Below are 13,531 nucleotides of genomic sequence, written 5' to 3' on the forward strand. Positions count from 1 at the left end.
GACTAACAATAAGCCTCCGTTGCTAAGCAAATGCAAAAATTTACTTTTGCCCATTCATCAAAAAATGACATAAACCTGTTCGTCAGCCCCAGGCGACAAACAAATTAAATGGTTGCTATGGAGATATAACCAACAGAAAAGTCACTATTTTGAAAAAAAAATGTTTCTTAGAAATTTGACCAGGGTGGCGAAAGCAGAGGATAACAGTGGGGGAGGGGATGTAGCAGCAGCTCAGCCAGAGGGGGTGGGGTTAAAGGGGGATGGGCGGGGCCAGGTGGCACCTACGGGCCATCCAACACCGCTAGTCTTAAACAGGCTTTTATTTATAACAAAAAAAAAAAAAAAATCAGACAGTTTTAGTTTTGTAACCCTTCATATTAAAACTGCTTTTATTAGTCATTTCTGTTAAAATAAAGTCAAAAGAATCGTCAGAACACAGCAGAAGCAGCCAAAAATAAACATCATGGAATGTAGTTCATTAAAGAAAATAAAAGCTCCAGCTGGTCCAACATGAGGGGCTTTATTTTAACCACAGTCGAATAAAGCACCGCTTTTATAGAATTTTAGATTTATATATATTTATATAAAGATATTTATATATATATTCTAAAGTTTTTCATATACACCTTCAGGCAATGACTAGAGATGATTCTTTACAGAATCAAGTTCTTTGTGGTTCTCTTAATTTACAGGTAAACTTGGTTTCTGGATAATTAAACCACAGAAAAACTCAAGGCAACTTTCTTTTGCCTCGTTCTTAAAGTACAAAACTGGCACAGAGGACGACCGTTTTTATACACAGTAAAAATGCAATAAAATTAAATTACATAGGAGACAAAAGTTGTGTAAACCTTTCCCCGTTACAGCAAACCTCAAACAAATAAGATCACTTTCCAAACAAACTCAATCCAGTATAAAACACGCACACGAAAACTTGCTTTTTTTTTTTGCCCTTGAAAAAATGTGCTGCAGCTTGTTTTTTATTTTATTGATTTTGTTTTAATTTCTTCGCTTGACAGGGAGTTGGCGTTGATCGGAGCGGGACGACACGGCGAGTCACTGAAGCTGAAACAAACCGGCGAAAACGTCGGCGGAAGGCAACAAACTGCAGCACGGAAACGGCGGCGGAACCAAATGAAAAGTCGGATTTCTCTGAGCGGAGTTAGGCTTGGAGGGGGAGGGGCAAGTTCTGATCACATGTTGGCTGTGCGCTGATGATGTCATGAAGAGGGCGGACCTTTTGTCGACAGCTTGGTAACTATGGCGATGGCAGCTTCCACAGTCCTGTACAGCATGTCCAGCATGTCAGGTGGGGGGCCGCTGTTCATCTGTGCAGAGGAGGCGTGGCTACTTTCCGGCCCCTCCCCTGATAGCCCAATAGCTGAGGGGAGGGCGGCATCCTCGAGCTGGGGAGGAGCAGGGCTGATGCCAGCCTTTAAGCTCGCCTCCTTCTTCTCCTTCACCTCGTCAGAGGAGGTGGAAGCCCCCGCTCCTTTCTTCGCCTCCTCCCCGTGCTCCTCATGGTGCTGAGGCTCCGCCTCCTCCCCCTGGACAAACCCGTCCCCAGCCTCCTGCATCAGAGAGGACGAGGAGGAGGAGAACGAGGAGGAGGAGGATGAGGAGGCCTCCATCTTCTCCTCTTTAGGCGAGGAGTCCAGATTTCCAGAGGTGGCCGGGTTTGAGTCAGGAGAGGGGGGGTCCTGCTCGGTGCCGGGGTCTATCAGGGAGGAGGAGTCTCGTGTCTCTGTGTCGGAGGTGCTGGCGGGCGTCAGCGCCTCCTGGTGGTCGGCTTTTGCTTCACTGCAGGCGGGGAGAGCCGAGGAGGAGGTGGAGGTGGAGGCGACGCAGAGCGGAGCGGCTCCATCTGCGGCTGCGTCGTCGTCGCTGCTCATCCTCCGCCGCTTCACCGGCGTGGCTCCCTCGTCCTCAGCTGACACACAAACGGCAACACAAGTCACACAGGGAGCCGCAAAACAGCAGCAGGAGGACACAAGCTCAGAAAGTGTGAATAGGTGTGCACAAAGTCCATGTGTGTCTATTAATGCTCGTTAGTGCATATTAGTGTTTTTATGCTCGTTAGCGCATGTAGGTGAGCGCGAGTTTGTGTAGCTGTGTCTTACCATGTGTGAGCACATAGGAGTGATAGTGTGTTAGCAGATCTGAGCGTGTGTATATTTGTCAGAGTGCATATACGTTTGTTCAAATGTGTCAGCACGTATCAGCACACAAGAACGCAAGAATACGTGTGAGCAGATATTATTCTAACAGGTTTCATTTTGGTTGATGTTTTTTACGCTTATTTTAAGTGCAATCGAGCACAAAAACTATTAGAAATTCATGTTGTCCACATTTAATATCTTCAGAAAAGACACACATCGCTGCATTTCCCGCACAGATTTTAATCACTTCCCAGGATAATTTTACTTGTTCTCCAGCAGGAGTGTCAAACTCAATCACACTAGAGGCCAAAATCCAAAAGACACCTTAGGTCGCGGGCCGAACAGAATAAACATTTATCAAACACTAAAACTATACTTTATAACTTTAAAACTGTAATGTTTTAACATAATTATGAACTAGAATATAGTATTACCTGTGATGATGTTAATGGGAATGCTGTAAACTGAATTTGACCGCTGAAGATGCTAGTGCTGATAGTTAAAACCACTGAAGCTGATAGCCAGCTAAAAGATTAGTTAAATGCCAAATTAGCCTTAAAAAATAACTTAGGTTAGCTAAAATAGCTAGCATGAAGTTGAAAAAATAGCTAAACTTCAAAATAGCCAAAAAACTGAAAAAAAAGTCAAATTAGCCAAACAGCTAGCATGTAGCTGAAATATTAGCTAAACTCCAAGATACCTCAACTTTTTAACATGGTTATGAAAAATAAAGACTGGAATATTATTCCAGAATAAATCCTCTTAAACCTTAAATAACTAATATATTTTGTCAAAATTATACAAGTTAGAAATGAGTGCAAGATAACATCGGGCCATTAATAACAATAATATTAAATGATCTGGAGGGCCGGATAGAATTACCTGGAGGGCCGGATCCGGCCCCCGGGCCTCGACTTTGACACATGAATTAAATAATTCACCCAAGTGAGATTTCTTTTCTCTCTCTCTCATCTTTCATTGATTTACAATCCTTTCCAACTGCGGTCAAATGAGCCGCCGTTCACATTTCCGTGGTCACATCAAGAAGCTCCGTGGAGTCTGGTGGAGATTTTCCAGCGTTCTCAGTCCTGCTACCGTAAGTATTGGATGAAACTCACACAAAAATTCCAGTGATGCTGATTTGACCACAGAAATGTGAACGGCGGCTCATTTGACTGCAGTCAATGTGAAGATACCATCTTCTTTTCTCCAGAACCTGAACTAGACACTAGGAACAGATGAGGGTTTAGTGCATGTGCAGCAGAGCTGTTGCGATGTAAAGATTGATTGATTCAAACAGAGTCCGTCTGTGACAGTTTGATTGATTTAAAAGGAGAAATACTCAGAATTGCAAAAACGAAATTATTTCTAATACATTTCTTCTCTTTCATTAGAAAAATGCCAAATATGTTAAAAACTTTAAAAAAAAACAGGATTTTCATCGGAGGAGAACTTGAAAGCGCATCCGTGTGCATTAGTGAGTGTAAGTCGTACCTTTAGCTTTGAGGTCTTTGGCCTCCAGTTCTAAAGTGCTGCGCTGCTGAATGCAGAGTCGGCAGCGAGTCAGCAGCTCCTGCAGCGCCGGACTCAGAGCCGGGTCGACGGCCTGAGGCGGCTGCACCGACAGCAGCAGCACCAGCGCCCGCAGGTCCTGATGAGAACAGACCGACAGTCAAACCCACAGCAGCAGCTGCAGCATGCTCAGTGTGAGTGTGTTCGTACGGCGTTGAGGAGGATGCTGGTCTTGGTCAGCTCCACGCGGTGAGCAGCCAGCTCCGGCTGCAGGTTGCTCTGCTCGCTCAGAAGGTTTGTCACCAGAACACCTATCAGGTTGGAGGAGCTGGGACTCGACAGAACCTGGACCTACAGAGAACAAAACCAGAATTCAGTTTGAAGGGATTTCTTCCTCTGACTGGGTTTATCAGAGCTTCGGGTCTTCACTTTGTGCATGAAGCAGGTCAGGAAGGAGTAGGCCACGTTATTGTTGAGAAACGTCCGCTCGTCCATCAGGATGCACTTGATGTACTCGCTGAAGGCCGGATCTTCACACAGCAGCTTCACGCAGGTTTTTGCCATCACAGACTTCAAAACAATAAAACCATAAATCTTTATGAGCAAAAGTCCTTGAAACAAACCAGCGAGAGCGGCAAACGTGTCGTACCGATGACTGGCAGAGCTCCGTCCACAGTTTAGGGAAGAGCGAGAGATGAAGAGGAAGTCCTTCGTACGCGATCAACACACCTGAGGAGAAGACGGACAGCATGGCAGCGACTCTGACGGCGGTGGAAACGTGTCTGTCTGATACATACTCAGCTTGACAAGCGTGTCGGTGAACTTCTCGCAGTTGATGGCCACGCGGCACAGCAGGTGGATGAACTGGTGGTAGGACAGGAAGTAGTCCAGCAGCATCCGGTCGTACACCTCGTCCTTTCCCTGACAACCAATCAATATGGTTCCATTCATCAAGATGCTGTTAAATACATGGAGCTTCACATTCTTCAAAACACATGTCAAAGTCAAGGCCCTGGGGCCGGATCCGGCCCTCCAGATCATTATATTTATTGTTATTAATGACCTGATGTTATCTTGTGCTCATTTCTAACTTGTATCATTTTTACAAAATATATTTTTATGTAGTGTAAAATATTGAAAGTTATTTAAGGTTTAAATTGATTTATTCTAGAATAATATTCCTGCCTTTGATTATTCATAATTATGTCAAAAAGTTTTTAAAATTGGCATTATGCTAGCTTCTTGGATATTTTGGCATTAACTAAGATTGTTTAGGCTTTTTGGAGTTTAGCTAATATTTAAGCTACATGCTAGCTGTTTTGGATAATTAAGGCATTTTCAGTTTTTTAGGCTGTTTTAGAGTTTAGCTATTTTTTCAGCCACATGCTAGCTGTTTTGACTAGTTTTCTTTTTTTTCTTTTGTCTTTTAGGCCGATTTGGCTTTTGGCTAATATTCTAGCTAACTATTAGCTTCAGTGATTTCAGATATAAACTTCAGAGTTTTGAGCTCTCAGCTTCAGCATCTTCACTGGCCAAATTCAGCTTACAGCATAATTATGTTAAAAAGTTACAGTTTTAAAAAATGTTGTCTTAGGGTGTTCAATAAATGTTTATCCTGTTCACTCTGTAACCTAAGGCGAGTTTTGGATTTTTGGCTCTTCAGTTTGACACCCCTGATTTAAAATAATACAAATTTACAAGACAAATTTAATTAAACGTGAAAATAATATAAGCTAAACATAATAAGGAAGGAAATGTGTTTAAAAATTTTGAAAGGGCACTTGATAGATTTAGAGACAGACAGGATAACCACAGAATACTCAATAGCCCAAGAAATAAATAAGTTGATAAAATAAAATAAAAAGCGTCTTTAATTTGCATTTAAACATCTCCACCAATTGTGTATATCTAATTATGTTGTAATATTTCATTTTTTTACTAAATTGTGTTTTGATTTATTCGATGTAGGGGTCATCATCACCAAGACAAATTCCTCGTACGTGTAAAATTGTACTCGGCAATAAAGCTCCTTCTGATTCTGATACAGAAGATTCATTTAAAAACTACATGGAGAATCCTCAAATTCGCTCAATCCTTGTCACTGCTGAGCTCTGGTGCCGTGAAAGCGTCCGCTCTTACCTTGCTGCTCTCCACCAGAGAGGGCAGCAGACACATGTTGAGCTCTGGTCTGGGGGGCCGGATGTTGTTTTTGGCTCCCATCAGTTTGATGTTTTCTCTGCAGGGCAGGTACGGGCCGAAGGACACTGGAACACAAACGAAATCGCAATGACAGCATCTGACTTAAAGACTGAAAATTGTGTTTTTAACAAATTCTTTTGGGATATTTTTTAAATGGAGGATTTTAATGAAGACAACAAAGCTTAAAATTGCATTTCTGAATATTTGTGTTAAAATTGTTATAAATCAGAAGCAGAAGAAAAAATAGAGTTTGATGAAAATCATATTTGTGACTGAAAATACAAAAAAATACGAAAATACATTTTTGATTTTGTCAAAAAACGGCATAATCATAATTAAAAGACCACTGGGAACACTTTGGGAGTTGTTCTTAAAAAGACAAACAACCTAAATCAACAAAGATCAATCAATTTTGCACAAACAGGAAGTCTGCAGATCAACCCTAGAGCACTATTGCCTGGTGATTTTCCCCCAAGCCAAGTATTTAGATGAATTTCAATATTCCTTTAAATTCGGTGGGTCCCTGGGTAAAGTCTTACATGTCCCAGAAATGAGTGGACCAAAGGTAAAGTCTCCAGTATTAGTTTTTAAAGGATTTTTTGGGTCTAAATTCCTAATATTTCAGTAATTATTTATGTTCGAGGAAATGTGTTTTCAGTGATGAAGGTTCTCATTTTTGCTAACAAAAAAAGGAAAAAATAACAAAAGAAGTTTTACTTCGATAACTGATAAAAAAGTTCTTGTTTTCTTTGTTGACTATAAGTCATTTAGTGATTTCATATTTACAATGTTACATCTTTTCTCATCAGAAACCTTTAAACATCCAGATGTTTACAATAATGTGAATTTCCTCTGGTTTATGCTTTAAATTTCTTTTAAATTGGAGTTTCAGACCTAAAGATAGACTGTGAGATGGAAAGGGGAGATGTGGTTCACTCACTGGGGATGTTGCTGTGATGGTAGGTGCAGTGGTTGTGCTGCAGAAACGGGACGAGGGTGTGCAGGAAGTCGTGAGGACTCAGAAGAACCAGCTCCTTCAGGACATCTGCGAAAAGCCGGAGAAACGTGAGAAAGCTGCAGCTGGACGTCAGATCTTTAAGAAGGAAAAACTTTACATATCTAAGAGTAAATCAAAAAAAGTTACCCAGGCAGGCGTTTCGGAGCTCCGGAGGACTGTAGGAGTTGAGGAGTGTGAGGAGTTTGTGTGCAAAGTCGATCCTCTCCTGCCACTGGATCAGAGCCTGCTTCACATCTGAGGGAAAGAGTGAAAGGAAGGTTAGGATCAGAGGAGGATGACGATGCCAGCCGGATTCTCCGTTTGTGAGGGGGCGGGGCCTGACCTTTGCGCTGCAGGTACGGCCGCGTGGATTTCAGAACCGACAGGAAGATGGAGAGCAGCTCCACCAGGTCTCCGGTCACATGACAGGCGGTCGCTTCGTGGTACATCATGTGCAGAGTGTTGAAGCTCTGCAGAGTTGAAGTGTGATTTAATTCAAACTTTTATGTTCACAACTAAAACTAGAAAAGTTGTATTACATGCACTAATGCTAGTGTGAATGCTTTTTGCTGAAAGCTGAAGCTATTTTGCTGAAAATGGTGACGCAATTTACTATAATTGCTGAAAATGCAAATGCTATTTGCAAAAAGGTAAATTGGCTAAAAGACTGGAAATTTTGTTAAAGAACTATGAGAGAGCGCTGAAGTTGACCTAAATTTCTGAAAAATTTGTATTAAAATGGCTTAAAAATCCCTAATAGATGCCAATTCAGCAAAAAATATTTAGCGTGTTACTTAAATATGAACAAAAACTTCAAATTAGCCCAAAAACCTTAGTAGATGCCAAATTAGCAGAAAAGGCTAGCTTGTTGCTTAAATATTAGCTAAAATCCAAAATAGCCTAAAATTCCTCAGTAAATTAAATTAGTAAAAACTTTAGCATGTTGTTAAAATAGGAGCTAAACTCTAAATTAGCCTATAAACCTCAGTGAACAACAAATTAGCCAAAAATGTTAGCATGTGGCTAAAATATCAGCTATACTCCAAATTAACCCAAATAAATAAATAAATAAAAAAACAACCTTCAGTTGATGCAAATTAGCCAAAAAAAAGCTAGCTTATTGCTTAAATACTAGCTAAACTCTAAAATAGCCCAAAAATCCTCTATAAATGTCAAATTAGTGAAAACATTAGCCTGTTGCTAAAATATTAGGGAAACTCTAAATTAGCCCAAAAACTCAGTAGATGCCAAGTTAGCCAAAAAAGCTAGCATACTGCCTAAATGTTAGCTAAACTCCAAAAAAGCCTAAAATTCCTCAGTAAACTAAATTACTCAGAAATGTTAGCCTGTTGCTAAAACAGATGCTAAACTCTAGATTAGCCTAAAAAACCCAGTAGATGACGAATTAGCCAAAAACGTCAGTATGTTGTTAAATTAGAAGGGAGACTCAATTTTTTAAATTACTATAAAAGGTTAAAACATAGCTTATGAATATATTTAAAGGATTGTTGCTAATCCACTTTAAACTTTTAAGACTTTCCTACGGGGCGTATTTGCTCAATATTTCAAAAACTATAAAGTTTATGAATACCGAAATTCTAAGCAGTTTTGAACAAGCTCAACGTTTGATACCAAGATTACCGAAATCACTGAAAGGTGATGGAGTTTTTAAGTGCCGAAAAATGTGCAGAAAGGAGCAGGTGAATCACTACAGTGTGAATGATCACTAAACATTCACACAAAGACTTGAATGGCAGGTTGTCCTTGAACGCACCTCCGTCATGAGGATGAGTCCTCTGTTGAAGACCACCAGCAGCCGGTCCTCGTCGTTCTCCAGCAGAACTCTGAAGGCACTGAGACAAAAAGGAGAGAATGATGATGGCACCGCCGGCTACAACCGCTTCCTGCAGGCGTCTCAGGGCCTGACCTGATGAGGGTGGTCCAGCAGGAGCGCCCGTCCAGGCAGCGCAGGTAGCAGCTGATGGTGGTTTTCTTGAACTGCTTGATGTCCTCCAGCTCCTCCTCCCTCATGTCGGGACGCTGGGCCACGAACAGCTGCATCAAGTTAAAGAGCTCCTCCACCGCCTGGAAGCAGCACAAACATCTTTAGCTCCTCTTAAATCCAGACACAAAGCTGAAGCTCGGACTGCTCTCTCACCCCCGGATACTGGCTGGCGTGCGGCGTCAGGTTCTTGAAGGCCCACTGGATGTTCTGGTGCGACGCCAGCTGGCGGGTGAAGGCGGGCGACTGCTCGCAGCACAGCCGCAGGATGCCATAGTACGCCGGCAGCATGCCGCGGTTGAAGAGCACCACCTCCTGGTCGTCGTGGTCGGCCAGGATGTAGTTGAAGGCGATGTTCTTGGTCACCACGGGGTTCTGGACCACCAGCCGGACGTTCTCGGGACAGTCCACACACACGTTGTACCAGAAGGACAGCAGCGCCTGCTTGTTGTGGTTGGTGGCGATGGCGGGCTCCGACAGTTTGGGCTGAAGAAAAACCAAACCAAACATTTTCATGAGAAGCTCGTCTTCACGTGGACTTTAACTGAAGTCGACCAGATCCACGGACCTGGAAAAGATTCCAGAGGTCCATGAAGTATCCCGAGAACATGAGCTTCTCCGTCTTGGAGATGAGGCAGTACGTCATGAAGCTGAAGTACTGCATGAGCTTGGTGGTGCCGTGAACGCTGGCGTCCACGTACAGCTTGGCGCGGCCCAGCAGGCCCAGCAGCAGGTTGTAGACCTGATGCAGAACGACGGTGGTGTCGGGCGACAGCGGCAGCTCCCGCGTGGGCAGGTGGAGGGAGCGCGTGGAGCGGAACATCTGACGGAAGGAGTTGCTGGGAATGAGGGAGACCAGGAGGTACGCCGCCGCTGGGAGGAGGAGAATTCACATCAGAGTCAGAACTAGATTCCCCTTAAATCCAGTCGGTCTTTACAGATTCAAAGTTAGCTCATGTCTTCACCTTTGGTTTATAGAAATTAACTCAAATTTGTCTTAAATTAAAAGACAAAACTTGAAAGTGTCAGAAAGAATGTTTAAAAAACCACAACATGTATATTTTACTTACAAAAGAAAAACAATTAAAGCAGCAGCGTCATAAGGCCTGAGGTGCTTTCTGCCCCCGGTGCCCCCTTTCGACTTGCCCTAACTGGCTGAATGGCTACTAAACGCCCCTGTCCCACCACTTTCTTCTTTTAAATAATGCTTTTCTAATAGTTTTATCTCTATAGCAACCATTTTACTATTTGGTCACCTAGAGGTGACGAACAGGTTTGTGTCATTTTTAGAAGAGTCTGCAAAAGAAATTTTTTTGTTTCCTTAGCAACAGTTTTTTTTTTTTTAATCACGCCCACATTTTTTATATATTCATATGTCATATTATTTGGCTCAGTTAAAGCCAACAAATCATGTATTAAATTTTAAGAGTATTCTGGTAAAAATGTGCAAGCAACAAGAAACGCGATTTGTCTGAGCTTGCCATGTTAAAGCTTTTCAAAATGTATAAACTTCAAAACCAACATTTATCCCCAAGTAGCTTCCCGGTGATGCTCCAGGAGTCAGGAGGCCATGGATCGAGCTGGTATAAAAGCTTTTTTTTTTTTTTTGAAAAATCAAGATGGAGGCCTCTTCCGGAGGTCAAAGGTCAACCAAACATCGGTTGTGGTTGCAGACTTGTGTGTGAAGTCTAATGCAGAAACAAAAATATCCCTTTTCCCATGTCATCAAGCCAAAAATGTAATTTTACCTGCAAATTTTGAGGTTTTTTTAGCTTATGGCGCAGGTAAAATTTTTGCTTAAATGGGGAAGTAAGAAAGAAGAAATGAAAAAAACTATTTGATCCTTGCGGTACAGGAATGCTGCAGGACATGAATCAACAAAAACTTACCACTTTAGGAGGGTCACTTAGATTTTCTTTTTGTTTTTAGAGTTTGATAAACAAACTTCTCAGAATAATAATTAACTCTGAATAAAAACATTCAAAACTATTTCTTGAAGATACTGAATTTTAAGATTTTTTTTGTACTGAAACACATTACATGAGTTTCATTAACTCATTTACCATTAAATGAAAACAAAAACTTTGTGTAACAGAATGAAATGGCCTAAATATATTAATCTTAGAGTTTTTCTTTTGTATCATATTGAAAATGGATGTAACATTTAGGATGTAGTGGGCGGAGCCTCACATGTGCGGACTCGTGGATAGTTGTGTGCCAGCAGGAAGCGCTCCACCCAGTTCTCCATGTTCTGCAGAACCCAGCTGTGAGCCAGCTTGTTTCTGGGGGTTTGGACGGCCAGCCAGTCCAGGCACTGGGACGGATTGTACTCGATCACCTGAGGAGCACAGACAGCTATGATCATCCGTATGTCCAGGTTTCTATTGATTCACGTAAATGATGACCACGTCTAAAGTGTTTGAGTTTGATGGCTGACTAAACTAAACCATACATGCAGGTCAGTAATGAGGATTTCCTCCTCAACATTTACCTCCCAGATTCTCTGGAGGATATAGGAGGCGAAGGAGGGCATCCCCGGAGGTCCTCCTGCAAACTCCATCAGCATCGTCAGCAGTTTGAAGAACGGATTCGCCGCCTGAAGGAAGAGAGGATATAAAAACTTCAAAAGCTGATCCAGAGGAGAAAAATGTTCCAGAAAAGAGTCAGAAAGTCTAAACCTGAAACATGTAAGTGTGTCGTACCTCAGGTGTGAGCTTTGCAATTGAGGTGAAAAGCATGGAAACGATCTGTGAAGACAGTAAAGTTTAACAGTCTGATACGCTCCTCCTGTCATGAGACCCAACCCCTAAACCTACATGCTCGGCCAGCCGGTTGTTATAGCGACAGAGGCTGAAGATGAGGTTGCAGGTCTGCCGGATGTTGATCCCGTCTCGGATGTGCTGGAAGAGGAACGGGAAGCCCTTCCCTCCGGTCAGTGCGGCCATGTCGCTCTGGGACAGAGTCAGGTGCCTGGGAGGGGAGGACAGGGGGTGAGGGGCGCCTGCAGGGGGGCCTGACAGAAAACATGCGACTCGGAGGAGTGCCCCCACCTCTCAGAGCGAGACTGCTCCACCAGCAGGGCGATGAGCGCGATCATCTTCTCCAGAGCTGCGGGGCGGTACTTCTCCTCCGCCAGAGACAGGATGTCCTCTTCCTCGTCCTCCTCCTCTGCCTCCTCCTCCGACAGCACCTCCACCTGAGGCTGGGGAGACGGCGGTCATTTGTTGTGCAAAAAATCATTTAGAGCATGTGTCAAAGTCAAGGCCCGGGGGCCGGATCCGGCCCTCCTGGTAATTCTATCCAGGTCTCCAGATCATTTTATTTTACTGTTATTAATGACCCGATGTTATCTTGCACTTATTTCTAACTTGTATAATTTTGAGAAAATATATTTTTATGGAGAGTAAAATATTGAAAGTTATTTAAAGTTTAAGTTGATTTACTCTGGAATAATATGCCTGTCTTTTTTATTATAATTATGTTTAAAACTTACAGTTTTAAAAATTGTTATTCTGCTAGCTTTTTGGACTATTTTGGTATTTACTAAGATTTTTTTAGGCCATTTTGGAGTATAGCTAATACTTTAGCTACATGCTAGCTGTTTTGGCTAATTTAGGCTTTTTTTAGGTTTATAGGGTAATTTAGAGTTTAGTTAATACTTCAGCTAATTGCCAACTGTTTTGGCTATTCTAGCCCTTTTTTTTAGCTTTTTAGGCTGTCTTGGAGATTAGCTAATAATTTCAGCTGCATGGTAGAAGTTTTGGTTAATTTAGGCTTTTTTCAATTTTTTAGGCTATTTTGAAGTTTTGCTAATTTTTTAGCTACATGCTAACTGTTTTGACTAATCATTTTTTTTCTAGTTTTTTAGGCTAATTTGGCATTTAGCTAATATTTTAGTTGGCTATCAGCTTCAGCGTTTTTAGCTATTAATTTCAGCATCATCAGCTATCAGCACTAGCATCTTCACCAGTCAAATTAAGCTTAAAGTATTCACACTAGCATCATCGCAGGTAATGCTATACATCTAGTTCTTAGTTATGTTAAAAAGTTAAGTTTTTAAAGTTTTAAAAATTTTGTTTTAGCGTGTTTGATAAATGTTTATCCTGTTCGGCCTGCAACCTAAGGTGTGTTTTGGATTTTGGCCCCCTGTGCGATTGAGTTTGACACCCCTGATCTAGAGAGCGACAGAAGAATGATGGTGAAACTTACATTTTCAGGGCCTTTAGTTCCCATGTAGAAATGCACCATGATGGAGATGGCTTGAAGTGACAGCAAGAACTGACTCTGTGGACAAAATAATAAATAAATCCCCCAAAAGACAACAGTGAGCTAAAAACCATCATTAGAGGAACTGAAAAACGACATTAAATCGTTGAATTCTCCATGATTTCCCTCCAGAATTTGCAGTGCTAATCAGACAAACCTCCTCTTCTCCCATCTTGGCGAACTCGTAGAGAAAGGCGAAGTACTCGGTCAGGTGCTTGCTGTGCGGCTTCACGCCGTGCTCCATGATGGACAGCAGGGTCTTAACGAAGCGCGTGACGCAGGATCGACTCCCGATATCCTCCACCGGACCGTCCATGTCGTCCGAACTGGAACAACAGGAAGGATTAGTAATCCAGAAAATTCCTTCCGATGCCTCCTTTGTCTCTGCATTTCAAT

At 42.2% G+C, this 13,531-nt stretch overlaps 1 protein-coding gene across 4 annotated transcripts in view; it reads right to left on the bottom strand.

The window, feature by feature from the left end:
• Window positions 1–354: 354 nt before the first annotated feature.
• usp34 (ubiquitin specific peptidase 34) overlaps window positions 355–13,531 on the bottom strand; it is a 61,706-nt gene continuing 48,529 nt past the window's right edge. For all 4 annotated transcript variants that reach the window (XM_024290326.2, XM_024290327.2, XM_024290325.2 and 1 more), the window contains exons 58-78: window positions 13,293–13,461; window positions 13,079–13,153; window positions 11,920–12,071; window positions 11,686–11,839; window positions 11,572–11,616; window positions 11,361–11,465; window positions 11,060–11,207; window positions 9,438–9,742; window positions 9,026–9,355; window positions 8,795–8,952; window positions 8,642–8,720; window positions 7,211–7,337; window positions 7,015–7,122; window positions 6,811–6,915; window positions 5,811–5,935; window positions 4,469–4,592; window positions 4,321–4,400; window positions 4,101–4,241; window positions 3,882–4,022; window positions 3,654–3,810; window positions 355–1,930 (exon numbers count right to left, since the gene is read on the bottom strand). In XM_024290326.2, the coding sequence (XP_024146094.1) occupies window positions 1,221–1,930; window positions 3,654–3,810; window positions 3,882–4,022; window positions 4,101–4,241; window positions 4,321–4,400; window positions 4,469–4,592; window positions 5,811–5,935; window positions 6,811–6,915; window positions 7,015–7,122; window positions 7,211–7,337; window positions 8,642–8,720; window positions 8,795–8,952; window positions 9,026–9,355; window positions 9,438–9,742; window positions 11,060–11,207; window positions 11,361–11,465; window positions 11,572–11,616; window positions 11,686–11,839; window positions 11,920–12,071; window positions 13,079–13,153; window positions 13,293–13,461 (3,538 nt within the window). In that variant the 3' untranslated portion in view covers window positions 355–1,220. The remainder of the gene's footprint in view (window positions 1,931–3,653; window positions 3,811–3,881; window positions 4,023–4,100; window positions 4,242–4,320; window positions 4,401–4,468; window positions 4,593–5,810; window positions 5,936–6,810; window positions 6,916–7,014; window positions 7,123–7,210; window positions 7,338–8,641; window positions 8,721–8,794; window positions 8,953–9,025; window positions 9,356–9,437; window positions 9,743–11,059; window positions 11,208–11,360; window positions 11,466–11,571; window positions 11,617–11,685; window positions 11,840–11,919; window positions 12,072–13,078; window positions 13,154–13,292; window positions 13,462–13,531) is intronic.

The sequence above is a fragment of the Oryzias melastigma genome, linkage group LG1, assembly GCF_002922805.2.
Source record: "Oryzias melastigma strain HK-1 linkage group LG1, ASM292280v2, whole genome shotgun sequence".
Taxonomy (NCBI): domain Eukaryota; kingdom Metazoa; phylum Chordata; class Actinopteri; order Beloniformes; family Adrianichthyidae; genus Oryzias; species Oryzias melastigma.